Genomic DNA, 27,994 nt, shown 5'->3' with positions numbered 1-27,994 from the left:
TTGCTGTATTATAGTGCTAATATTTTCACCTTATAACCTACTATACTGGCCCCTTGTTTACAGCACTCATAATCCCCTAGGATACTGCTGGAAAAGTTTTAAGCTGTACTTGGTCACTGACTGTGTAGTAAGGAAAACTATGAAAGCAAAGCAATGTGTTTTATCTAAGTTCTTTAAAAAGATTTTAGGTTAAAATTTTCCTTGACTGGAGGTGGCATGAAAGACAGAGGTCAAAGAATGACAGTGAAACAAAAAAGTAAAAGGCTACATTATTTAATTCTGCTGTACAATGCCAAAATTTTTCCTGTCTGTATGTCTGTATTTTGCAGTATTTGCTTTAAAGTCTTTGTCCTCTTAGAAAAGTAAGATAATGAACAGATTATATTGCTCCATTTCAAGGAAGGAAACAACAAAGAAAAGTCAACTGGAACATTGGATTATATAAATAAGGCAATTTTTACTGAGAGGGTTCTGATCCAAATATTTATTTATTTTCTAAGTCATACAAAATTGACGCTTGTAGAGGTATTAGGTTAAAAGGGTTGGAAAATTAAGTCTTCTAATTATCCACATAGAACATATAGTACCGATGAAGCAATGAAAACCTCTTTGACTTGAATAAGAAATACATTACATATAATTTACAGAAATAAGAGCCAGTGTCATATAGAAAATGAACGTTTTAGAGCAACAGGATCAGCAAGGACATCAATACTTGTCTCTGCTGCGGCTGGAATGGGTCGCCCTTCCCCCAGGTCCATCCAGTGGAAGGGGAGGCTTCCCTTCCACAGCTCCACACAAGAAAGCCAACTATTCCCACTGCCAGGCATTTCACCTGCTTGCTTGCCAGTCACCTCTCTCCTCCAGGCTCATACACCATCCAGCTCTTGCAAGTTCATAATGCGTGTTCTACACTAATGAATTTGGCTGGATGCAGACCAGAGACCTACATGTAAAAAACTAAAAACAGAAGGAGGTTCTGTTCTACTAGAAATTTATTTTGCACTCAGATGGAAAACTTGGCTTAGGGGGAAAAATGTTGGATACCGAAAGAGATGAATAAGCCAATCCTGGATAAAAGTAGTTCTAACTTTCAACATAAATGCAAGTGCTGTTAAAGGTTCGTATATGTGTCATGCCAAATTCTATAGAGATGAGAAATGTAATGAAACAGTATCTAAGTCATTATAAATTTTGCTATTTACACAAAAGAGGAAAAAGAATATTTCCTACATCATTTGTCATATTTCCCTTCATATCTTGCATACTTACTAAAATGCAGGGTTTCAAGTACCCATAGAAAAAATATGAACGTGCAGAGAGAATAACCACAAGAAAGGAAAAAAAGCAACCAAGTCCTATAACTGGATTTAAAATAATTCAGTTTTATCTAAAGAGTCAAATCCTGTCCTTTTTTCCTCCCTACATAAAAGTTGCACTCATATTCATAACGACAGAAGGAAAAAAGCACAGTTGCTTCATAACACTGGACACAGCTTTCCAGAAACAAGATAGCAATTACTCAGAAATGCTATGGAAAACATTAATCACAGAGTAACTTGCTATTTACATTAAAGATGCAGCCTCTAAAATTAATTTTAAAATTCAAAAAAACAAAGCTTTTTTTGTCATAGGACAGTTTTGTCAATAATGTGAAGTCTCTGTTCTTTGCTTTTTGTCCAGCATTTCTTTTGAGATATATATCTATAAATTTACAGATATATATCTGAGAGAGATGTATCAAAAGTTAAAACATGTCTGGATGGAGAGCCCGGCAAATTTTATCTGAAACTACATTTGCAGTAGACAAACCCCCAAAGAAAAAACTGCCGGAATGACACATTGGGATGAAATGACATTCCCCGTCCATGATCCACGCAGGAACCCAAGTGCCTCAGTCCACAGAGACAGAGCTAACAGTAGCAGTGCAGGTTCCCCAGTGCCACCAGGCTGAAGCAGCTGCTCTCGTGGAGGCAGTGGTTTCCATCCCCGTGGAGCCTGCCAGGACGGGTGCAGAGCAGGGGCAGCGGTGATGTGGAGAGGTGCCACCCTCCATGTGGGCTGCACGTGGATCCCAGTCCCTTGGCAGCCAGTGCAAGCCAGTCCTGTTGCAGCTGGATGAATCCCCAGGGCAGCAGCAGGCTCTGAGGACAGGAGTGCAGTCCCATTGCCCATCAGCTCTGCTCTCTCCAGGCTCTACAAAAGGAGTCACTGCTGTCGTGCTTCTTCCACAGAACAGCTGGACCAGACAGGAACTGTGGAGCCCCAAAGCACTTCTTGTTCTTACACATGCAGGATGCTAGTGGCCAACCAGCTCCAGTTCAGAACCAGGAAAATCCAGCAGGAGGGTGTGCCCCCAACAGAGCCAAGACAGTCTGTGCTTCCATCAGTCAGCACTCAGCTGCCCAGTCGCCACTGTCACTCGTCAAAACCAGTGCAAATTCACAAGAGAAAGAATGTCCGCATTGAGAGGGTAAAAACCCTTCCTCGTGTTCAAGAAAGGTACAAGCATTTACCCAGCATCTCTATCAAATATTGTAGAAAAGGTTACACAAAAATATTTAAATATATGGATACAGATACATAGATATTACACTTGCATAAAATATGTATATTCAAAACCCTTTGGGCAGTTTCACATTTAGCTGAAAATGTATGCTTTAGAAATATGAACGATTTTCTACTCTTTTCTAGTTTAAGTAGGAGGGGGAGGGGAAAGGGAAAGAAGCATCAGCCTTATTAATACTGAATGCTAAGTGCAGAAGTTTAGCTGTAGCTGTAGGGTTTTGAAGCAATTGATTTGACAGAACCTCCGAGCATAAACTCTGTTTTAAAAATCCACATCTATTCCCTAGATTGCTTATTGTTTCATGAAAATGAAAACCTTAGTGTCCTGCTTGTATCAGCTAGATCTCCTGAGACCGTTCAATTAAACCTCATAAGCTTGCAATACCTCAAGATAGGGCTGTGTACTGGGAATATGCATGAACCTTATTGCAGTAATTCTGTGTGATAATAGGAATTTACAATTTCTCATATCTTGTCTAATTTAACTTCAGAAATAAAAAACCTTAAATGACACCACAAGAAGCTCACAGTTCTGCGAAAATTAAAGTCAGTATGAAATTTTACTAATAGACCATATAATTTACACAGATTTACATAAATACAGAGATATTAAAATATTAAATCAAAGCTAATTAACAAAGGATAGAGTTTTACATGATAATATTTTAACTCTAGTCACACTTTCGCAACTACTTTCAGTGGCATGAGATTATATAAATAATACATATACTTGTATATCCATAATATATATATAAAGACATAGATATCTATCTCTCCATCCTTCTTTTTTTCTTCAAAAATAGGGCAATTTTATAACTGCAATGAGATGTGACAAGCAGTACACTTCTGGGGAATTATTGCATGCCTTGAGTGCATAAGGCAGAAGAAAGAGTATCTGACTTCAGACACTAAAGAAGTGGAATCATCAACCAGAAATGCACTGGAGTGATTTGGAACATCTTATTGCTTTTATAAAACTCGAAATTATATACTGTTTGGGATGGGGGGGGGGGGGGCTGATGGGGGGGAGGGTGGTTTAAAGGCACAAAATAAAGGGGAAAGTAATACCTCTCTATTTAGTGGAGATCAACAGTCAGGAAGCTCCATCAGTGCTCACTGAACACTCCTCATTGTCCTAAATCTATTCCCTGCGGTGCAACACTGTGCCGCAGTTGCATAAGGAGGTTAAACACACAAGTTCATGCATCCTTTATTAGGGGAAACAAAACAAAGCCAATTTCCTTGCCCAGCAACAACGAAGCACCCATTATCAGCAAGAGCCATCGGCTGGGACGGCGATGTGCGAACAGCCCCCCATCAGTCAGCTCACCACACCAACCCCAGCGGCTGCGGCTGCTCCTTGGGCTCCCTGGTACAGCTCCTCCCTAGAACCATGGATCCAAACTTAACAGCAATTTCCCATCACACCAGGAAAGATCAGGAAGCGAGAAAACTGGGTAACAGAAATACTGCCCTGGAATCTCTGCATTTTGAGGGTATTCTAGGAGAACGGAGGACTCCTGCAGCTCTCTTTCCCAGTTTTAAATTGGTCAATGACATTCACTCACAGATTACAGCTCCAGACCTCCTGGTCTATGTGCCTGGGATTTCTTTAATCAGCCACCCTGGCAGACAGAGCATATCAGAGAAGAAATACAAAGGATACAGAATATTAAAAACTGTAGACTAATACTATATCCTCAAATCACTTTAAATCACGGAACAGAAAGGAAAGAAAAAAATAAATCCCTCGGGATCACTTTTTCTTTGCTGTAATTTTTAGATGTTAGTATGCACAGTAGAGGGCTGCCTCTGCTACAATACCACACTGTATGTTTCAAAGTTTGGATACGGCATGCTGTTAAGGCACCTTCAATTAATGGTCATTGATTTAATCACTAAGCAAAGACGCATTTTCTCAAACTACACTGCATCCTCCAACACACCCAGTACCAGCAGCCACTCACATCCACCATCCAGAGACAACTCTCTGTGCTTGCTGGGGATAAACTACACCACTTCTAAGCAGCCACTTCACAAATAATTATCTGCCAAAGATTTGGGAGTGGACGTTTTGCACAACTGGATTATTTGTTTCTCAAGAGAGGAAACACAACAAAATTAAGTGTTGTCTGAATCTAATTGCCTATAAGATTAGGAGGGTTGAAAATACACATCTGCCTAAAAAAGTACAAGCAGGATCTGTAGTGCTGCAGGATTCCTTACTGGGAGACAAAGCTGTAAAGCATTCAGTGCAGGGTGCCTGGTGCAGAACTGGGCTGTTTCAGGACCAACAGGAGGTACAAAGACAACCTCCCTGGAGGGGACAGGCAAGTTACTGCACATTACCTCTCCTTTCCACACAGAACGCTGCTGGGTTTGGGTTTCACGGTTCATGGCAAGGGGAAGGGGGTGCTTTTCAAGATGAAGGGAGCTGATGGGAGAGGAAAGCCCAGGCACCACTCCATGCAGACAGGTGACTCCATCCCCCAGATGGTGAGTGGGTCACTCTGTGCTGCAGCTGGGGGTGTAGGGCCATGGCGTCAGAGGGTGCTTGCAGCTAAGCCCAACTAGGGATGGCCATTTCTACAACAAGCAATATCCAGCTCTGGAAAGGAGTGAGAGGGGCATAGATCCCAGCACAAAAGGAAAGACCACAGTCTGCTCTGAGATGACAGAAGGGTCCCAAGGCACCCACCAGACCTGCCTCTCCCCCACACCCCAACCCACACCATGTAACAATGACACAGGGTGCAGTGGGAATCCCAAGAGCATGGGAAACCCAACTATCCCTGTACATGGGGTAATAATGTCCAGAGAAAAGGGACCCCCTACCCCTGACCCTGTCGTGCAGGTGGATGACTCGCTATTTAGTAGCTGTGTGCAGCTCCTTCTCCAGTAAAAAGATGCATCCTTTCCTCACACAGTCAATGAGAATCGCAATGTGATCTGTCATGCGCTTGGATCATGGGCTTCTTCGTTCATCTGAATTAGCAATGTCTTCTTCTTCTTCGGGGACTAGAATAATCACTCAGATATTTACAAACATCAATCAGTGCCTTGGCGAGGTCTCCCCCAAGCCATCATGACAAGATCACCGTCTGCAGGAGCCCCGCGCCAGCTGTGTCCAAACAAGCCTGTGCCTGCTGAGAGCTGGGGGCTGCCGAGGCAGAGGGGCGCCGGATCTCCGAGTCCTGGGGGGCTCTTCCCAGCCGGCTGTCTCTTCCTTGGGGTGCCTCTCCCTGCACCGCTGTCCCGGGCTGCTGCTGGCCGCTGCCATTGCTGCTGCGGGCACAGTGGTCCCGCTCGTACTCCTCCTGAGCCCTTTGCATTTTCCGCTTCTTCATCTTCCTCTTGTGGATGTGGAAGGTGGTGAGGGAGAGGAGGATCAGGCAGAAGATGAGGGTGACCAGGACAATTAAAACCAGGGTGGATGAGAAGGACTGAAAGAGTTGACCCACTTGCGTGATGCAGGTGCTGCTGGTATTTAAGGTGGCAGATGTCCTGTTCAGAAGACAAGGCGGCAGGGACAGTCTCAACTCTTTGGAGAGCTTGGCACTCATTGAGGAGGCTACGGAAGATGAGGATCTTCCTCCCCTCTCTGAAGACGTCTAAATTTCAGTCGGTGTCGGGCTGCTGGCGGGCGCTGGCTGGAAATGCCCGGGATGCTGCCGGCTCTCCCGCTCGCTCTGAAGAACCCGAGCAGCCTGCAAAGGGAGCCGGACACATCAGCGCCCCGAGCACCCACCCTGCGCAGCTCCCCCGCCCCAAACCCGGCTGCGGCAGCCGCCGCTCCGACCCGGCAAGCCCGCGGGCAGCGCCGCCCGGCCGCTCCCACAACTAGTTGCCGCGGGAGAGGAGGCGAGGAGCGGCGGGCGGCTGCCAGAGCCCCTGGCTGGCCGCGGCGGCTCCGCGCTGCCGGGGCCGGGCGGTGCTGCCCCGCCGTGCCGAGCCGAGCCGAGCCGAGCCGAGCCGAGCCGAGCGGGTCGTGCCCCGCCGTGCCCGCCCGCACCCCCTTACCTGGCGGCGAGGGAGCGCCCGGGCGCCGCGGGCGCTGGGGGCTGCGGCAGCGCGGAGTGAGCGCAGAGCGAGCGGAGCCGCCGCCGCTTCGGGGAGCGCCGCCCGCAGCTGCAGCCGCCCCGGCCGCTGACGTCAGGGCCCGGCCCGCCGGCCGCCGCCCCGCACGGCCCCGCCACCGGCACCGCCACCGGCACCGGCACCGGCACCGGCACCGCCCGCGGCACGGCCGCCCCGCAGCCCCTTCCCCAGGCACCGCCGTAGCACCGGGCGCGGCCAGCCCTGCAGCCACCCGCCGTGCCGTGCGCCCCGCCCGCGTTCGCACCGCGCCGCACCCGGTGCCGAAACCCCGTCCTTGCCCGGGGAGGCTGGTGGGAATCTGTGGGAGCCAAGCAACGCCAGGGACTCTTGGTGGGAATGCGTGTGAAAACTTGCCTTGCAAAGGCTTAGTGCATCGCAGGCGTTTTCGTCAAGAGCAAACAGATATGAGCTGCCCATTATTGCACTGAAGCCAAAAATCGGATGACTTCTAAACATAAGAAAATCTGTTATTTGAAAAGTACTTTCAGAAGTGCTATCGGGGGCAGAAAGAATAATTAGCATTAGGATGGAGCTCTTCCCATTTCCAAAAGGAACAAAATGATGTGGTACTGTCTGGCAACGTGGGACAAGATCTGATGGACAGGAGGTTCCATCAGTCCCACGTTGTGTGCTCTAGACTAACCCCGTGTGCTCTAGGCTAACCCCATGTGCTGGAAGGAGGGTTGCTATAAAGCTCTGTTGTAAGTAACAGGACTTTGAGGAAAAACAGAAAGTATCCATCCTTTCTAGTGGCTAAAAGCCTGGAGGAAAATCTGTACAGGATAAGCCGTGACATGAGTTGGAAAAATTTTCATTGAAGAGCAAAGATCCATTAGATCTGCTGACCCTGATAGCCGAGAACCTTTCACAGAGGTGGACAGGAGCTGGCAAGCAGAGCATTTAAGCACTTTGCTGTTTCAAGGCAGATTTCTTCTGTACTGTCTTTGTCTCTGATAAATAAATGCACCAGAGCTTGTGAAATTTGGCCAGGCACTATTAACTCTGTGATTGTTCTGGAGAAAGATTTACACTGCGTGGAATGAAGTACATGGAAGATGGTTGGGATAGTCCCAATCATTTGCAAAGGGACTCCAACTTAATGCTTCCTCTAAAACCAGAGGAATAGGGGTTTCCATTACTCCTTTCCCTCCCCAGAGTAATACAGCTTGATGCTGGAGGGGTGCTGCACAGAAAGGAAAGACATTCAGTCTGGTACTGAGAGACAAGCCCTTGCTCCTCTCACTCAGCTCCTTAGGTGCACAGCTGCTGTCATTGCCAAAACACACCTCCCCATGCAGTGGGGTTGGACTAGGTGAGTGTTAAAAGTCCATTCCAACCCAAATTATTATATGATTCTATGATTCTCAGCCCAGCACTCCTTGCACACGTCCAACCCCTCTCTCACACACACATCTCCATAGCCTCACTGGCATTCTGCCTGCACTTTTTCTTTCTCCTTACCTCCCTCCAACGTGCACATCTGAGGTCTGCATTCATCGGTGCTCTGAACTCACTGCCTTAGAGGAGAAAACAACCACCACAGGCTGAAACAGCTCATCAATCCTCAAGCCATTCCCTCCTTCCTCCCACTATTCTTGGCAAAGCAGCAGCTGAATGGGGGGCTGCAAAACAGGGTGAGGGGCCTGGGGACCACTCAGCATGGCCTGTGCCACTGGAGAACCCACACAAAAGCAGCCAAGGGATAAATCAGTAGTGCTGTACTTCCTGAGCAGGCTCCACTGGATCCTTTAGCCTAAACTGAAAGTGGGGAAAGGATGGCATTTAATCCTAAAAGCGTGTGCGAGTTTGTGACCGTGCAGCAGTTGATCTGAGACTGCTGTTCAGAAGCTACCAGATGATTAGAAATAATTCACTTTATGCATTTATAATTCATTTCAAACACCACCATAGGAATGGCCTTTTGCACAGAAAACAGTATTAGGAGATACAATAATATGAAGATATTAGAATGTTAGCCCTGTTTGTGGCAGAAATAACCAAATTGGTCTGTCCCTACTGTCACAGCCCCTTCTCTGTGTGTTCATGCAGGATTTTGCAGTATTTCTGCTTTAGCTAAAATAAATGAAAACCAGAGATTTTTCTTACTCTTTCTGGCAACTAATTTTACAATGTTTGATTGAGAATCAGAAGAGAAGCATAGTAAACTAAAAGGGAAATAACTCTGCTGTGATTACACATACCTTGGCATTCTGGTTCCTACTGGCTGTGAGCCAACCAAATGGATTCAAATACCCATGAGCAAAATATAGGAAGTTTCAGAAATCAGGGGGAAAAAAAATCTGTGTTGTTATTGTGCATTATTAACTGTGCATCTGATTAAGTGTTATAATTATATTTGAATATATAAATAAAAAATACAGATAATGCAGTCATGAAAAACCCTTACTTTGTCTGGCATGAAAATAAAGGGCATGATATCTTCAAGAGTGCCCTCTTTCAAGAATAAATTGGTCATTAGTTATAGTGAATTCAAGCATACCATATAAACAGTATGACATTTATGGGGATTAGGTTTCTTGTTCAAGCAGGATTTGGTCACTGTGTGATAGAGGACATTATAGTAAGGGGATAGTTTTTGAATTTTACAACAGGGTTTGTACTCATTAGAACCTTGATAACTCCCAGTTTTCTCTTGATTCACATTGTTAAGAAGCAGACAGCATACATACTTCCAAATCCCACAAATGGACTTTCTTACATGAATTTTTTTTGGTCTATAATTAGAAAAGTTGTTATTTCAGGTATTCCCTGTATTACAAGGCCCTTTTTTCTCTAAGGCAGTTGCCTAATGTGATAATCTCTGTGAGCAAAGGCTGTTCATGTAAGTAAAGGTTTGGTGGTTCAGGTCCTTGCCTATTAATGACTCTTCTTGCAAAAAAAATTTGTTGTCTCACCAGTGTTGAAATTTAGCCTTTGTTTGCATATAGAATAATGCATGATCTCTTTTTCACCAAGATTGATGCCATCATTTTCCAGCCAGACCAAGCACTCCATGAATGCCAATAACCCTGGTATTAATCTGCTATCTCCCCATGGGAGATAGGGCCATCTGTGTAGAAGTCTTTCAGGATTTTACATACTCTCACTACAGTAGGTGAAACCCAGTGATTTAAACACGGTTTGAAAACATAGTACTGTAGATAGAATGGATTTTACAACCCAAATAAAATAATTTTTTGTTTTATAATCACTGGTAAGATCCTGCAAAGATACTAGAAGGGTCCTTCAGAGATTCTGAGCTGGAATAGATTTACTATGGCTGACAGTTCTGCTTTCCAGGCTATCCAGCTCAGAATCAGATATTCTTTTTCTTTCATTCCCCCACTCCTTTTAGAAGAAGGTAGCCTGGTGATATGGACTCAAAATTATTTCAGTTTCAGGAGATGATTCTTTATGAAGTTTAAGGACAATTTTACATATTCATTTTCTATTCTTACTTTTGAAAAATATTCTTTTCTTGTACTGGTAAAGAAGAAACCTCCCACATGTGATGGTGAGAATTTAAAAAAGGAAAAAAAGGATGCATGTGATGCTGACTGAGGAAGGTTACTAGGCTTTTGCTGAATTCAACAGAGTGTTAAATGGTACTAAGAGTAGAATGTAGGGCCAGACTATGAAGAAATAAGTAAACAACCTTGAGCTTGCCTGACCAAGTATACAGATCTAATTATAACATCAGAATTCTAAAGCTGCACATGCATACATCTACTAATGCAAAGTGGATCTCAGCAAAATTATTGCAAAGGGAGGAAAGAAGAACAGTATTTTAACTGTAACTAAGCACTAAAAATGCACTAAAATTTACTTTATTCATTAGCCAATACATTTTAGAACAGCAGGGTCAGAGTAATGAACTTCCACATTTAATCTTTTTGCTTTTCTTAATAGTTTACAAAGTTTTTGGGGAATTTGGAGGAGCAGACTTTGATTATATTTTTAAATAGAGAACATGGCTACTGGGTTGTGAAACATCAATTAACTGTATCAGTAGGTATCACTAAGAGAAAAAGAAATAACTTTTACTGCTTGGTTAGACTGGAGTGAGATTTAAATGTAGTGATCCACAATCTAAATCTGATCACATGTTAGCAGACCCTCACATGCTTCCTCGAACACAGTGTGAATATATTTCAGAGCTAATTCCACACACCACTCCAGCTTTTAATATGGAATAAAGCCCTTGATCAGTCAAACTCTGGGTCAGATGCAGCCCTGGAGGATGGGGGCTCCTGCAGCCTCAAGCCTTTTCTGTGAGCCAGGGGACACTGCTGTCCCTCCAGGGGATGGGTGGTAAGGAGGAACCTCCAAGAGAGAGAGAAACAACCACACTTTGCATAGGTCATCCCATGGGCCAAAGGCAGAATAGTCCTCACACGTGCTCCTGTGATCCATCTGCATATTTACAGAGTGGAAAGGGACACTTAGGACAGCAGTCTGGCAGCTGCTGTCTGCAGACAGAAGGCTGGGAGTGAAGGGACTTGAATTTGGGTCTTCCAGCTCCAGGCAGCACATGTCTCAGCCTGAGACAGGAGATTTTCTTGCTCATTCCATGCACATAACAGCCCTCCTGCTCCCTGTTATGTCCTGGCTTTGTTCCAGGAGGAAATCTAAGAAAGCTGGGAAAGTGTAATGGATGACAAAGCCATTTACCTCTAGCTCTGCTAGAAAAAATCCATGCTCAGTCAACTCCAGCTCACTGTGCTGTTCATCAGTAATGAACATAGCTCAAATTTTGCCCAGGGCCTTTTATAATTTTTTTTTGTCAACTACTGTGTGATGAAGAAAGTTAACAGCACTCATTATTATTCTGCTCTGCTGTTATCTCCTGGGCCCTGAACATCCAAGGGATCTTGGTTTTATCCCCACATTTCCACTATTTCAATAGTAAAAGAAATCCTGATACTGGCTGCTGGAAATGCATTTTTCTTGCATTGTTGCATAGCTGAAAGTCTTTGTGAACAGCCTTGTTCTTTCAATTTGTCTGTCACCCTGCTTGTAGCCAGGATTTTAACCACTTCTCTTACAGAAATTTGAATCAAGTTTAGAAATTTATTTAAAAATAAAACAAATTTTTACTAGTTTTGTAGCACTTCAGCTTTTTTTCTTCTGAGGATGTAGTTTGAGGTGGGGAGTGAGAATATTAATTTTTATTTTATCATCCCAAAACTTCATAAGCACAAAATTTCTTCATGCCTATATTTTCTAAACTAGGACTAGAAGTGTGAAGGTCTTATTCTATGAGGTGCTGTGCCCTGTAGTCAAATCCAGCCCAGGATACAAGCAGCTGCTGACAGGAAAGGTAAAATTAAGTATGTCATTAATTGCCTGTTGGATTGGATCAAGCACCTTGCAGCAACAGCCCCTCACAGGTGTTTCCTTCCCTCCTTCCCAAAAACCCATGTGGTAAATGGAGCTGCCCAAGCTGCAAAGATGATGTTCTCTTCCATGGCTAGATCCCTCCATCTTATGAGCTGTATGATCACCTTTCAGAAAAGGCTCTGACAAACAAATGAGCTCAAGGTTTCCCTTCATTGTTCCTGGCATTTACCTGATATCATCTATGATGTGCTTGTGAATATTCCTTTTGTACAAAAATAGCATTGTTTCAGAAGTGCTTCTTTTACCAGTGGTAATCAGCAAGAAAGCACTTGTTTACTGTGATTTCATTTTAAACTTGCTTCACCACTGTGTTTATTAGACTCTACTGGAGAGCCATGTAATCTCTTATTACTGGGCTCTTCGGTTTTCTCTCTCTGTCTTTCTGCTAAGTTTTATTATGTTCTTTGCCATGTCATGTCTGAAATTAGACTGAAAACACATTGGGAGAGCAGCTGAATGATCTGATTTTAATCAAGAGGTGCTCTGAGAGACCATAAAACTCTCTCCAAAATAAAATAAAACCAACTGCAGCATCTGGAAATAAGGAGAAAGTATCAATGCAATAAACACTCAACAAAGTTGGCCAGTTTTTTTTAAAGCTCTACAGGAACATGTTTGGATGTAGTAATGTCCTTGCACGATAGCAGGAGGTTGATTATTTGTTTTGTACTCAAAGAAAGCATTGATACCATAACTTTTCTTTGTGTGCTTAGGTAAGACTATGCCAAGGAATTCTGTTTGCTACTTCTTCTGACCCTCACACTTCAGCAGTTAAAATTAGGTCTCTAAATCATGGCCATCATACAAATATTTTTCCTTGCCCTGAGGAGCCCAGGAATAAAGTTTAGCTAATCTACCTCTCACCACCTTGGTGGGTCACGCTGGAGTAGCACCAGTGTAAAAAGGAAAAGCTTGGAAAGCAAAGGGAAAACTGGGTTGACAGAACAGGGAAGACTGAGTTTTACAGAATGGGGGAAAAATTGGCAAAAATTAGCATTTTTATACAAGAATGCATTTTGTAGACCTAAGAAGTGCAGGTGGAACATAGGAGTTACAGTGTAGAAGTGACATTCATAAATAGCTGTTATTGGAGGAGGAACATGTAACAGTGAGGAGAGAGATTTCAAGAAATGGGAATTACATAAGTGAAAATCATACAACATAAAAATAATTTGTCATTTCCATCACAGGCCTATACAGACATAGTGCTCTTTGTGGTTTCAGCTGCTCTAGTTAGAGAAATATGTTACAATTCTTACAAGAATATGCATTTAAAAATTCCATAAACTGTGATAGCATGAAAAAACAGAGATATGTTATAGTATTTCTCAGAAAGGTAGGCAGGTATCATCTGCCACTTTCAATCCTATGTCTGTCATATTTACTCCACTAGTTTGAGGAAGAGTTGGGCATTTACCACAAAGTGTGTGTTAAAGTAGGGCATAAATTCTCAGGAACAAGTACCAGGAGAATAGTATGTCTTCCTAATGAGGGGAAATGTAGAAACACAGCTGAGTTAGGATAAAAAGCTGTATTACATGAGGTCTTTTAGGAAAAGAACAATAGGGGAGGGGAAGGGAAGGGAAGGGAAGGGAAGGGAAGGGAAGGGAAGGGAAGGGAAGGGAAGGGAAGGGAAGGGAAGGGAAGGGAAGGGAAGGGAAGGGAAGGGAAGGGAAGGGAAGGGAAGGGAAGGGAAGGGAAGGGAAGGGAAGGGAAGGGAAGGGAAGGGAAGGGAAGGGAAGGGAAGGGAAGGGAAGGGAAGGGAAGGGAAGGGAAGGGGATACACTGTAATTGTCTAATGAAGTGATTGGAAACATGGAGGTCTAGTTTATGAGCAAAAGGTCATAAAAGGTCTTTAATAGGTCATTAAAGAAAAATGAATTAAAGATCAGAATGCAAAGTGCTGACATGGTGCAGAGCAAATGTTGGGAATTGTAACCTTGTTAGCACAGAAAATTATGAAAAAAATTGCACAACTAGGTTTTCTTCTCCAGGGCTGTCAGGTCTATAAAGACTGTACACATGACTGCTGCGTCCACAAAATATAGCATTAAATCACCTTGAAAGAGATCTTTGAAACCAACAAGCATTTTTTGTTCTATAATTGGGGTAAGTAGAAGGGAGCAAAGTGGGCTTTGTATTTTATTTTTTTTTTTTTTTTTTTTTTTTTTTGAGGGATCTATTCCCTTGGAAAGATAGACCTTTAAGGCAGTACGTATTTCTATGATAATTCACCAAGAACCAAGTTTGGTACCTGTAGGCAAGCAGACCATGACAGAGGACAAGACTTATTTCTGTCTTATTTCAACTGAGCACATTTGTGTATTTCACACCAGCTAAAATGTTCTGACCAAAAAAATAAAAAAGACAAGTGGCTTTAACTTAATTTAGTAATTGCATATGGTGTTTTCACATTAAAAGAAAAGACTAATTAATAACAACTGTCATTTAAAACCCAGCTACTTTACAGAAGTACATTTCTCTATAGATTTCCATCACTGTTTCTACTGTGACTAGATTAGGACACAACATCAATACCTAAATACTTTATTGCTTCATAGACTAAGCTTCATTTGAGCTGTTCCAGTCTATTATGCAAATTTATAATATTAAAATTTATTGATATGTATTTAATTGGAAGATTACAGCATCTCTTAATAGCTACTTAAACCAAGACCAACAGCTAAAAAATATAAGCATGAAAGTTAGACAAACAAAAATCTTGCAAATCAAAAGAATCATACTTACTTGCTGAGATCTTACATTGAACAAAATCACTTCAACCCACAAATTGCAATCATGTTAGTGAGTAATTAAAGCAAGGGACAAAGTCAGGACTACAATATTCTATTCCCAATTCAGCTACTGACTCACAGTGTGATTTTGCTCATTTACCACCTATAAAATGGAAGATGTGATAATGATAATGACAGGGATAATAATGCCTACATAAAAGAAGTGCTAGGAGTCTTAATGTTTGAAAAGAGCTTTGAGATAGAGCTGCTATATAAACACAGATTATAATTAACAAGGGACTGCCAGCTTGCACAGTTGGTGCATTCTTTGGGCTTTCAGAAGTAAAGATAGGTGAACTCTGTGTATCTGAGATACCACAAGTCCTCTGTTGTTAAGAGCTTATTTGGGAAATTATGTTTCACAGCTGCCATTACACTGTATTGGAGCCAGGCTTTTAAGAGGACCTAACTATTTGCCAGTCATTAGCACAAGAATCTTTAAAGGCAGTTCAAAATAATCTCATCACTGTGACTACTGGCTATGGCTTGTCTTATTGCATTCTCTTCTGAGTAGATGTGTGTAACAATGCATTTATATGAAGGACAGGAAAACAAGAGCACATGAGCAAGGAGAGGTTCAGTGCCTTAGTGAATGCTGAGTGCCTGAGGCACAGGTGAGCTTGGAGATTTTCTTATACTATAAATCCATGCTGCCAAAGTCTCTGAAAATGGTCAAACAGAAGCCCAACAATCATTTTCCTGACCAGTTCAGACATTTGCTCTGAGTACAGTGATATTCTTCTGCTGTTGCTAGCCTTTGAAAATAATGGGTTGCATTAGAACAGAAACCTAGTAAAAATATGAAAAAGATACTTTGGAAAGGTGAAGTCTCCCTTGCTGAAAGGCCAACCAAACAGTAGATTTGGAAAGATAATATACTCAATAAAATTAGAATAGTAATGAGAAGCAGATGTATAGATTATAGAACTTTGTAGAGCACAGCACAGTATCACTCTGTAAAACAAGTCAAAGGCATCTGCAAAGGTACATTGATCTCTTTTTCTTATATAATCAATTAGATGTTTTTAACAAACTAAATCAGCTAAGAAAAAGAACAGTCTGTAAGTAATTTTTGTGTGCAAACAAATTATTAGTGCAGAGGAGCAGCAAAAACATCTTTTAATAGCTTGTTTTGTAGGAAAAAAATGTACAGGATTAGATTTGTGTAAGGCTGGCAGACTACAGGAACTATGAATTGATACTAAAGGGGTATTTTAGGTATACATTTTTCTGAAAGATATTCCAGTACATAACATTGCAAATCCATTTCTATTTCCCCCCAAACCATGGAAATCTCTCAGACCATCATGAAATGGAAAATCTTCTAAGTAAAGGCTATAAGAAAATGGTTCTTCTCAGCTAGTTATGTTTTATTATCATTAATTAGGTTACAATGTTAGAAGTCCTCATCAAGTCAATGTCATGATGCTGTGTCATGAGACATTAAAGAGGGATTTTAGTTTACAAGAGCACAGTTTGATTAAAGAGCCAACAAGGTAAAGTGAGGTAGCTAATGCCACAGGAAGGGTCAGTGGCAGAAGAAGAGCAGCCCCTGGATTGCAGCATTTGCCATGTACATATGGAGCATAAGGACAAAATAAATTGGTAGCCCATTGCAAACTTAGAAGAGCTTATAGAACTCTAAATATCTTGCATCCAATTTGGCTGCCCTGCCATGTTAGCTTTCATTGTCCCACTTCTCTCTGTTTGGCCAGGTCCTGGAGCAGCATCCTCCTTATTCATATCTCTATTTTGTTATTTACCATTTCAGAGTTGGAGAACAGTCAGCTGTGACAGGAATAACCACAGGGGTCCCAAGAAGAGTTACAGGGAAAAAAGAGCAGGATGGGCATGAACCATGTCACTTAGTGTTGCAAGATTTCTTACTGCTGAAAGAGTTCCTTTTGTGACAGAGTCCAAAAAACACTCAGACTTCTGTGAAAGCAAAAAACCATAGAGTACTGCAGCTTTCCTGTTAAAAAAAATTTAAAAAATTGAACGAATGATCATGTGTCATTGAGTAAGAAAGATTGGGAGGAAATTAATTTCATGAAGATTCTATTCTGTAGCTGCATTTTAGTCTTTCCTGAACATCTATCTGAAATGCTCAGCACTGTTCTCAGCAATAGCCTAGATTCTGCATATGTGAGGGCTGTTTTTCTGTTCTTAATTGAGCAGAAAGTATGGTGCATCTCTGATTTGTTAGTCACAGTACTGGGGAGCAGGATCTTGGGAGAGATTTCTGAGGACACAAGTGGGATAAACCCAGACAGAACTGACATAAAACATGAAATGTAAACCACAAAACTTCTGTGGATGGAACAGAACCATTTGTGCTCTTGTACTAAACACATTGTTTGCCAAGATTTTTGCCCATGGAACACTGAGAACTATGGGAAAACGTGGGGACCCCAAATCCACAGTGATAAGAGCAACAATTCCCTTATTTGTTCCTGTGATGAGGGTTCACATCATTTACCCTCAGAACCCCTTTGTCACTTTTTCTACCTTAAAATAACTTTGATGGGCACTGCTTGTAATAAGAAGGAAATTGTTTCTTTGTTTTCAGAGATGCTCCAAAACCACAGAGGAGTTGCAATGAAGGCTTTAGGGACCTGTGGTTAGGCTGTGTCCAATGGTTGTTTCATGCTGTATTGATCCTGGCACTGCTCTTCTCAGCTTAGAAAACAGTAGATTTCCTATTTTTTAGCCTCATTTTGCCATGACCCTCCTGAGGAAAGCTGAGTAGAAGGCACAGAAGTTGAGTGTCAATGGAAAGTGTTCATTTGTGAGGGTAGCTGGGCAACATCCAAATGAACAATATTTTATTATATTTTAGGATATTTTATATATTCTATTTAAGGTATTTAATAATATTTTAATAAAAATAGTCAGTATTTTATGAAAAAAGCCTTACAGAACTTTCACCACCTCTTCTTTCTATCCAGACTGGTGCTTTCCTTTTGCCTTACCACAGCTCAGTCATTAATACTCATCTTGCTTCAAGCTCTATTCACTTTCTCCATATTTGTTTTGCTTCAAGCTTCATTCACATTGTTCCTGGCATCCTCAGCAGGCAGCTGCCTGTCTGCTTCCATCCTCTTTTTCAGTGTCACTGCTAAGTCTCCCCAGGAGTTTCCAGGCCCTGTGTCTGATCCCAAGTCCCTGTAATGGGAATGGGAGAGCTTTGTAGGCTGGGTGTGTGATGTGTCCATCAGTGGTCTCACACACATTTCAATGGTAATCTTTCCATTCTGGAAAGCCCAGGACACACTTCAGATTGAGCTGTAGAGGAATGAGGTCTGTGGTTCCAAGACAGTGGAGTCAGGATGTGGGGAGCACATTTCATGTAAATAGCATATATGCACCCAAGAGAATTTCCACAGCTGAACAATGCATACATGGTATTTTATAGATGGTTTGGTGGAGGTGAAAAATGCCCTGAAGTTCAAGAAGAAGCACTGAAAGAGTTCAATTTCAGATTTCCTTGGTGGCTGGCTGAAATACATTCTTAGTTTCTTATTGGGTATGAATGCCAGCTGCCTGGGGGGCTGCTGAGCCTCCAGTGCTGCTCTTGCACTTTTAATTACCATTGCCACCATGGAAAAACTGTTTGGCATATTACTGCATAAGTGACTGAGGACTCCAAAAATGTTCACACATTTATTCTTCAAATCTAGCAACTTTCTTTATTGTGAAAACTAAGTTATTTCTCCTATTTTTAACTCTATGCAAATGTGTCCTGGAAATCTATTCTGGCCTGGGCTTTCTTCCCTCAGTGATCCTCTCTGGCTTCTGAGTCACTGCCCTGCAACAATATCAAGATTCCAAATGAGCAAATGAACACAGTTCTCACCACCATATTCTGGTTTCTCCATCTTTGGTCTGCTCATCCCTCATATCCTACACATAAGGCAGATTTCTCAGCATCTTCAACTTACTTCCTTTATGGATGGTATTTCTCAGGTTGTCAGTTCCACATCATCTCCAAATCTGCACATCTTGTTCTACATTTCCTTCTGTAAGATAACTGCTACTTCCTATATATAGCAGAAACAGAACAGGCTCAACATATTGCCACTTGTCACTCTTATCCCACTGTCTCTCTCTACCCCTCTGTCCCATTTGCCATCTCTGGTTTCTGTTAGCAAACCAACTGAGCATTTCATCACCAGTGTTCCTTTGTCAACCTTACAGATTACTCTCTCAGTGGGCACTGAAAGCTATCCAGAAGTCCTTGTGAAGGATGCCCACACATTCACCCTGTTTCATCCTATTTTCTTCACTTGGGCAAGATGAGCCAACATGGCCAAGTTTGAACTTTTTTCTGCCTGTGCTGAGAGTCTTTAAGTAAATTGTGCCTGTCCAAGTGTTCAGTATTTGTCCCTCACCAGCTTTGCTGAGTTTCAGAGCAAAAGCCAGAAAAAGGTTCTGTAGTTATAATTTCATTTGATTTTTTTTTTTTTTAATTTTAGAAACCAAAGTAGATATCTGTTCTCTAGGTGCAACAAGCTCAATCTTAGCTGGCATCAGATCAATAGAGCTACACAGTTTTTAGCCCAGTACAAGTTTTCTGTGTCTTCAGCTTCTAGTACACCTATCAGTGCATAATCTGGGATCTGTGAGCAGTCCATGCCTCTTTAGAGGGACCACTTGTTACTGAGCATGCACAGGCTCACTGCTGAGCTGAAATCCAGCATGCACCAGCATTGGTTCTGTGAAGGTGGTTTAAGTTAACACCTTTTTTATCTTACAGCCAGGAAGGGCTAAGAGCATGCACTCACACACTTGTGAAGCCTTGTCATATGAATGGCAATTTATTAAGTGGCAGGACCCAATCACTTTCAGTTAGTGCCTGTATTTTATAAGCAAACTATTCTGTCTCTTCTATCTCCATTGGGAAGTTTAAGGTCTGTACCAAAGTGCCCTCTTGGAGTTTTGTTTGACTCTTGCTGTGTTTCTGATCCTTCAGTCTTCATAGACTTTTACTACCACAGGTTTCTTGAAGCACACATAGCAGGCAGCATAAATCTTCTGTTCTGCTTTGGTTTAAACATACCTCTCATCTGCTTTCTTAGTAAAACCTTTTACCTTTGGGTACTGGAAGGTACAAATGAACACCTCTGTCTGAAGTGTCAATGTCTGTGCTTGGCTGTGCTGCCAAGATGACAGGAACAGGACAGGTTTGTTTCCTTTTCTGTCTGCAAATGTCAGAGATTCCACAGGCAATTGTCTATGATGGAATTACAGAACACGTCCACTGTGTGTCAATAAACACATTTACTTGGATTACATGTGTTTGCTTATTGTAGGTGAGCACTTGCTTTCTCCCAGCAAGACAGAACAGGATAGCACTGGAACCCTCCTTCTCTGCACCTGCTCCCCCCAGCAGGTCTGGAGGAAACTCCTTGGGAAATATTTTGAGTGAACACATTTTGGATGCTCAGAGAATGTAATAGAAACAGGATCTTTGTGATGGAGAGGCAAGTCAGACCATACCCCACGACAGAGTGAGGCAGGGTTACATTTTTTTGGCCCCCCCAAGTCTGACCTTACTGGAGACAAACTTGGTTGTGTGGGACCTGCCCACTCAGAGGAGAGCCTGAGCACCACCTCCAGATACAGCAGAGGTACAAATGGTTGAACAAGCACCAGCTCTGCTCAGATCTGCATTTCCAGCAAGCTTAACACACTTACTGTGTTCCCTGCTACAGGATTTTCACCTTCCTTGTTCTGGGAGTAATGTTAACTCACCTGGTAATACTCTTGTCAAGGCTCTGACAGTAATTTTACCAGAAACCTTTTGCCCTTGTTCCTAGTCACCAGCTGGAACAAAAGATCTCTATTAGATTTCAGAGTTTTGATGGGATTTACTAGGAGATACAATCATGTCAAGAGACCATGCTATCTGATTTACCCTAAAGAATTTTTGGGATCTTCTCCTACACGTGTACAGATGTGATCTCAATTATCTAAAGCAACTTCTGGAGGCTCTGTATTAACTCACAGTCCTCTACCTGTTTTCTTAGTTTTCTGAATCAGTGTCCATATTTTTGGAGCCTGAAATATTTTTACCACTTTTGTTTTCACTTCTGAATATAATTTGGAAGTTATTTCCAGATGTTTGTTTTATAAGCTGCTCTTTACACTTAATTCAAAACATATCCTGTTTTATGCACTGTTGTTTATAATCTCTTTGGAAGCTGGAACTTCAATGTATTTCCTGACCAAAATGCATTTCTTTCTGATGGTAAAATGCATATTGTTTTATGATTCCAGGATTACTGACATCTGTTGGGCTCTAAGCAACTTTGCAAGATCAAAGGAAGAATCAGATTCTTATTTGCACAGCAAGAATAGCCAGAGCTATAACAGTTAATGCTAACAACATTAGCAGGGAGTATCTTAAATGTCATGTCTAAAACAATCTAGCTTTCAGAGATTAGAATGATATCAAAAGTGTGAGCTGTATAATCTGCCCACTGATAGCACTGATGTCTGAATAACATCTTCCCAGCTTTTTTTAGGATCCAGCTACCTCTCTGGAGAAAACAATACGTGCAAAACCACAGAAGCAGTGTGAGCAACTTCTTCTCTTTGTTGCATTTGGCTCTCTACTCTGCAGTGCAATCCACTTGGCTGGATATCCACTAAGTGGAAAAATAGGGGGCAGGAAAAATTCCCAAGCAGACTTTCAGGCTGAGGTAGGGTCTGCGTATGACTCTGTATTTCACCTGTAAGATTATTTTGCAAGGATGTCTGTGGGTAATACACCCTATGGTGGCAAAGAGAATTTATTTCTGATTTGGGAGGAGCCCTTTGAACTGCCAGTGGATAATGCAAAGGAAATGTTATAGCCAGTTAGTTAACATCCTCCAACCTTTGTTTCAAAGCAGGGGAACATATCAGTGTTTGATCAGCCAAAAATTACACACCCTGAACTCAGAATCTGCTTTGATCTTGCTTTGATCATGCACATCCCAGGATAGAGGAACTTGCTTGCATTTAGGGTTTGACTGCAGAACAAGCAAGCAGACACAATGAACAGGGGGCAGACAGCACATTGCATCGATTCTAATTAGTAGTTCACTTCAGATAAATACATATACATATATATATATATATATATATATATATAGGTGTAAGTGAAAATAAACATTTATAATTTGAAAGACCATGGACATGAAAAAAGGGATATTTTCTAATATTTCTGAAATCAAGTGTTCTACTCTGCTTTGGCTTTTTGTTTTACAATCAATGGTATATTTAGAGAATATTGTTGCAATGGGTTCTTTCCTCATATACCTCATCTTTCCCCCATGAGGGTACAACTAAGCAAGATGTAAAATCACTTGTGGATGATCAAACTTTATAATGTGATGTAAAGCCATCCCCTTCTCCATCCTAGATGAAGCCACTGTTAAATGTGGCTTCTCAGCCTGGAGTTTTCAGTGGCTAACTGCATTTTTTGCTGTTATAATTCTTATTTTGTGCAACATGAGAAAGAAAAAATAATTTAGGAAGACAACAATGTTTTCCTGATTGGATGGTGAGGTAAATGAGAAGACATGCTTCAGAGAATGCCTGCCACATCTAGACCCCAAACCAAACCACAACATATTCACAGGCACAGGACCAAGCAAAACCCTTGTCCTTTCCCAGCTGCAGCTTGCACATCTGTGGACACCAGAGCAAATCTCTGCTCAGCACCCTGGAGCAAGAACAGCAACAAAACAGATGTCTAAGTCACTTATGCTGCAAGTCAGTGAATTAGATAAAAATCTAGCTTTTCTAAGTAAGCCTTGATTTTTCAGGTGAGTACATGGATGAGTCCATAACATCTCACAGTAGGATTCTGGGACATATTGCTCTCCATCCCTTCTAATATTTATTTCTCTTAGGAGAGGAGAAGAGTGTACTTCTTCATGTGCTGATGTTCAAACCAGTCGAGGGAGTCAACTGTGCCCCTTAGATAACTTCACCTCCCTACCTCAAGGCAACTAACTTTACTTTCTTAAATGTCTGGCAATATCTTACACCAGAAATGGGATTGTGTTTGCTGGTGTTTGGAGGTGGCCAAATGCACAGGACAGCAGAGGAGCCAAACAGTCAGTAGCACTGCCCTTGTGGAGACAAAACTCAAAGTACTTTCAGAAGAATTAATGCATCTTCCAAACTTGGACACAACTGCAGAATAAATCAGGAAAAAAATATGGGGCAATTCTAGCAGTGTTTAAACCAGTATACCCTGATCATCTTCTGATACAAGGACGTAAGCATAGTACACCCTTTGGGGACCTTTAATACTGACAAAAATCTATTTGCCATGAGAAATTGGAACAGAAAAAAAAAAAAAAAAAAATTAAAACTCATTTTTCCTGGATTTTCTTAAAGCTACTGTAACATTCATCATGAATTATCTTGCAAAATCTTGAGATTTAGAAGCAGCAGTGATGGCCACATTCCACCACATCTCCTGCACCATCAAGTGGTTAGAATCACACACCACAGGTGTGTGGAGGTGCCAAGGGGGGCAGGAGACAGCTATGCCTTTATCTGTTCTCCTCCTGCCAATGCTGCACAGAAAAGCAAATGTGGCACTGTCTCAGCATTCATAAAAGAATGAAGAAAGTTCTTACTAATTACAGTGGTATATGTTTAGCTTCTAGCCCTGGAAAGAGACAAAAACAATAGAAAAGTCTTCTTAAGAAATAGTCACTTCATTTGCAGAGAATAATGCAATGATGAGCAATAAGAGGCAGGATTTATAAAGAACAGATCTTGCTTGAAAAAGATAATACTTTTTTGTGGAATTACCAAATCAATGGATGAGTGGAACAGAATAATGTAATACTTTTGGATTTAAGCCATTTTTTTAAACAATTGCTCTGATCATCCTCTGCCTCAAAGCCAGGCAGCTAGATTGACATTAAACAGGAAAGTATGAGAATGGAAGACTGCCTCCAATGTTTCCCAAAAACATCATTAAAAAGCTTGACTGAACTTCTTGTGGGGAAAAAAAAAAAAAAATCATCTCATTTGGTCTGAAGACTGGAATGAAGGACCAAAACAAGGCTAAGAGAAAAACACCAGTTTATAGGGAGGGCAAGTAAATATTTAAGGACCAGTCTTTGATCTTGCCTGATTTAATAATTCCAGTAATCACAGAACTACAAAATAATCTGAGTTGGAATGAGCTAGAAAGAGGCCTGAACAACATATTAATAAAATTCACAGGTTATGCTAAATCAAGAAGAGACAAGAAAAACAGAGAGGCCATCAGCATGGGACAGAGGGATGAATTAGTAACACAGGCCTAAAGTACCAGGACAAGAATCACCTTGGGAAAATACCACAAAGGACAAGCACTAGAGAAAGGAAAATTAGCTTGGAATATGATTTCTATTAGAGGAAGGTTCTTTGATGGCAGAAACATCATAAGGACTAAGAGGATAAAACCCAGATAAAACCCTTTCAAGTGTCAAAGAAATATGGTAGCAGAAAAGGTCAATGGAGCTTGTGTGTGTGTATGCAAAGATGCAGCAGCCAAGAGAAGTAAGAATCATTCTCTGCAAGACTGAGATGAAATGTGTGGGGAATATTGCTTCATTTCTAGTGAGATTTTCACAGGCTACAGGGCTGCTTAAAGAACCACAGCACAAATAAGAGCACTGAGAGGAGCTGGTGCCCAAGGAGTGATTGAATTAGAAATGCAGAGATTGAGCAGTGACTAAGGATGTGATATTAACATTGAAAAGGTGCAATTAGCAAGCAAGAAAAGTATAGGAATACCGGCAGCAACAGGAAGAAAAAGTCAGCAAGAACAGGTTTGCAAGAGAGACCCAGAAGAGTTTTATCTCTGGACTGATTTCACAATAGGTCTGACAGACATAACACAGCCTGGGCTTGGCTAGAGATCCATGACCAGATGTGCTGAGTGCTCTTGTTTCCTTTACTCTTTTGGTTGTACCTGGGGCTCAGTTCTGTGTCCTGGCTCTTGCTCTGGTTGCCCTGGCCTTGTTCCCAATCAGGTCTCTCTTGGCATCCAGCCTGATGTGCATACTCTTTGTTTGAGACACTCTCCTGTAACAAGGAGGTCAGACCTCACTCCCATCAGGACATATTTCCACAGCACCTAGCTCCCTCCTAGCAACACAGTACTTAGAATGGTTTCTGCATTGGTGTTATTTCAAGATCTCAGGAGATTGGTCTGGATATTTCTCATCTAGTCCTAATTGAGATTCTCTCCAAGCCTATTTCCAGCATGAAAGAAGATGCAGAATTTGTGGGTAAAATTGTGTTCCTAATGAAATAAGGAATGGGAGTCTGGTGAAAAGAAAAGGGTGCAACCTCAGAATGATATTAAAATCTGCCAGAGAATATGCTGGGGTAAAAGAGTAATTCTCCATAAGGAGGAAGCCTATGGAGTGTTTGGCACAAATCAGTAAACCCAAAGGCTGACACACTAGAGAAGATGACCAAAGCATCTAGGTTAAAGCAGTTATAGAAAATTTTCTAAAGGGTTAGGTCTATCATTGATGGGTCCTGTGAAGAATGTGAAGAAAGATGAAGAAAATGCTTTCTGTTCATCCTGAAATACCCATTGTCTTATCTTACTCCTCTGTCTCAAGATACAGCCATTATGGTCACAGTACACATGAAAGGTCAAGGATTTCTGCTGCAAAAAACACCCCAAGAAGCTTCTCTCAAACATTTTTTTTTTTTACTTGAAATAGCTCCCTACATCCACAATCTTCCTTTTATAGAATGAATTTTAATAGGTATATTTTCTTTTGTTCCTCCTGACTGCTTCAGTTTTATTGTGGTTTTGCCTTTGTTTTCATTTTCATGCTTTTCCCCTTTTACTGCATTATGAATTCTCATTTTACTTGCTGAAAGTTAGAGCTACTGTACATATATTTAGAATACATGGGGGTGTATGTGGATACAGATATTAATAGATACATAAGCATTACATAGCTCTCATTACTGTTCTAATATTACCAATTTTATTCACCATATGTCATGCTATACAGTTCTCACCTTCACTAACTTTATGTGGTTGTTTGCACATGGTCCATTAAAAACACATACAAATATCTAGTGTTCCAGTATTGAGAATACCTTTTGATTATGTTTCTTGGCTCAAATGTGATACAAAGAACCTACTAATAAAAGAATATCAAACTAATGTGACTGAAGCTTGCCCTGAAGAGGGAATTTTATGATAACTAAAGCAGCATCAGCATAAAGTTGCTTTATCACATTTAAACAATGGGCAAAGACATCAGCATAGATAACCAGAAAACAGGTTACATTCTGCTCATCAGAGAGAATTCATGTTCATTTTCATTCCATAGCATTTGTCCTCATTTTTACATCATAAGGCCAAGTCTACTGCCATCCAGTATTTTATAAATCATAGCATTTGAATATTTTGTTCTGTGTGAATGGCTGACATACCTTAAACTAGCACATCTTTTTGTATTTTAAAACTTCATTTGACATGAAGACACTGGACATAACACAGCATACTGCCATAATAGGCAGGAACTGATGTTTTAAGAATTCAGCTCTGCAGGTAACAAGAAGTTAAAAAGCAGGAATAAATTCCCTTTTGATACAATTCAAAATCTCACAGCCAGATACTGTGTTTCATTTTGATCTCTATGCACTGCTCTTTCAGCTCCATTTTCTAAGGCATTATAATCATTCAGGCATTAATATTTCTCATCCCTTTCTAAACCTCACAGCAGATAGAATCAGCCCCTGGGGCACATCTCCAGCAAAGGAGATATTGTGGCAGCGCAGAGCAAAGAGGTTTTCCCGTAGCACCACGCGTGGTGGGAAAAGGAGGGAGGAACCAGCAGTTTCTAACCCACATCCTCCAGCAGCTGCACACACGTACCTTGCTCTGCAGGACAGTCACAGCCATGCATCAGCCCCGTTGGGATCCAGACTGCACATCTCTGATTGTCATGGAGACTGCTTCAAAGCCTCGCCGTGCTTCAGCAGCAGCAGCAGAGGACAGAGCACTTGGTCTCACAGGGCTGGAAAGACAGCAACAGAGAGAAAGCAAAGAGAAGGAGCTGTGGCTGAAAGGGATGTGAGTACAGCAAGACACTCTTCCAGCTGCTGCAGGGGGCTGGAGCTGTAGGTCAGAGCAACCTTCCAGAGGTGTGTGATTGTGCCTTCAAGAGAAGCACAGGAAGAGCATTCTCCAGGATAGCGCATTTCTCCTCCTCCCTTCTCCCCCTGGAGCTGAGCTGCTGGGGTGTTTTAGATTAAATGTGTTAATTAGGAAAGTATTTAGTTTATGAGGTCTTTTGCTTTTTCATTCCCGTGGGCACTGCAAACACACTGAGTTCTGGAGTAAGTGGTACACAGTGTCTCGGAACGAGAGACGCAGGCAAGTGCAAGGCATTAACAGAGCCGATCGTTTACAGCACCTGAGGCAAAGAAGTGATTTGCAGAAGAGTGAGGAGACAGCTTTGTGTCAAACAGCAAACTTGATAAGAATTGCAATTTATGGCCTTCCATATGCTATTTTCAAGTCAGGTCAGTTCTCAGAAGAAACAGGAGTAAAAGGTATATAAAATATACCTTATATATAAAAAGCAATATAAAATGCAGGCAAACCTAAAATGCAAAATTCAAACGCAAAACCAACTGGGTTTATTCACATCTCAGCAAAAGAAATCATCAGGCCAAACTGTCACTGTAAGTGTACTTAATTAAATAGAAGTATAAATCTCTGAAAAAATGGTAGGTGACCTACCTGTCAAGATCTATGTTCATATTACCATAATAAAAAAGTCACAGGATTCCTCCAAGGACTGAGAAAAAGCATTATGGATGATTCCAAAGTTTTGATCTGAATCCAAAAGATTTGATTTCTTTTTTGAAAATGTGAAGGACACCATGACTTGCAAAAGGGGATTAAAAGGTTTCACTGAAATCAGAGAAACAGTACAGCTACAGGTGCTTCCACAAGCTTCTTCCACTGCATTTAGAGCAAGTTTGATGTAAGAAGCAGATCTGCTGTGGAACAAAACAATACACTGGAAAATCATGCTCAGAGTAAAAATGAAATATTTTCCTTTGGAAAATGAAAAAGGTGAGTTTGATCAGCA

At 41.6% G+C, this 27,994-nt stretch overlaps 1 protein-coding gene across 2 annotated transcripts; it reads right to left on the bottom strand.

The window, feature by feature from the left end:
- Nucleotides 1-465: 465 nt before the first annotated feature.
- C1H11orf87 (chromosome 1 C11orf87 homolog) lies at nucleotides 466-27,056 on the bottom strand. 2 transcript variants are annotated; one of them, XM_056492562.1, is made up of 2 exons: nucleotides 26,770-27,056; nucleotides 466-6,275 (listed from the first exon to the last, which is right to left on the bottom strand). In XM_056492562.1, the coding sequence occupies exon 2, from the start codon at nucleotides 6,129-6,131 to the stop codon at nucleotides 5,652-5,654; it is 480 nt and encodes a 159-aa protein (XP_056348537.1). In that variant the 5' UTR covers nucleotides 6,132-6,275; nucleotides 26,770-27,056; the 3' UTR covers nucleotides 466-5,651. The 2 variants fall into 2 exon arrangements, with proteins under 2 accessions (XP_056348537.1, XP_056348529.1); XM_056492554.1 differs by lacking the exon at nucleotides 26,770-27,056 and adding an exon at nucleotides 6,589-6,713.
- Nucleotides 27,057-27,994: the final 938 nt, after the last annotated feature.

Source organism: Oenanthe melanoleuca, chromosome 1 (assembly GCF_029582105.1).
Source record: "Oenanthe melanoleuca isolate GR-GAL-2019-014 chromosome 1, OMel1.0, whole genome shotgun sequence".
Lineage (NCBI taxonomy): Eukaryota > Metazoa > Chordata > Aves > Passeriformes > Muscicapidae > Oenanthe > Oenanthe melanoleuca.
The sequence above is the reverse complement of the archived record's forward strand: the minus strand, read 5'-3'. Positions and strand labels throughout refer to the sequence as shown.

What these genes read in the sequence shown, in the direction of transcription:
- C1H11orf87 (XM_056492562.1), bottom strand. Translation starts at nt 6,131, where the DNA reads ATGAGTGCCAAGCTCTCCAAAGAGTTGAGACTGTCCCTGCCGCCTTGT.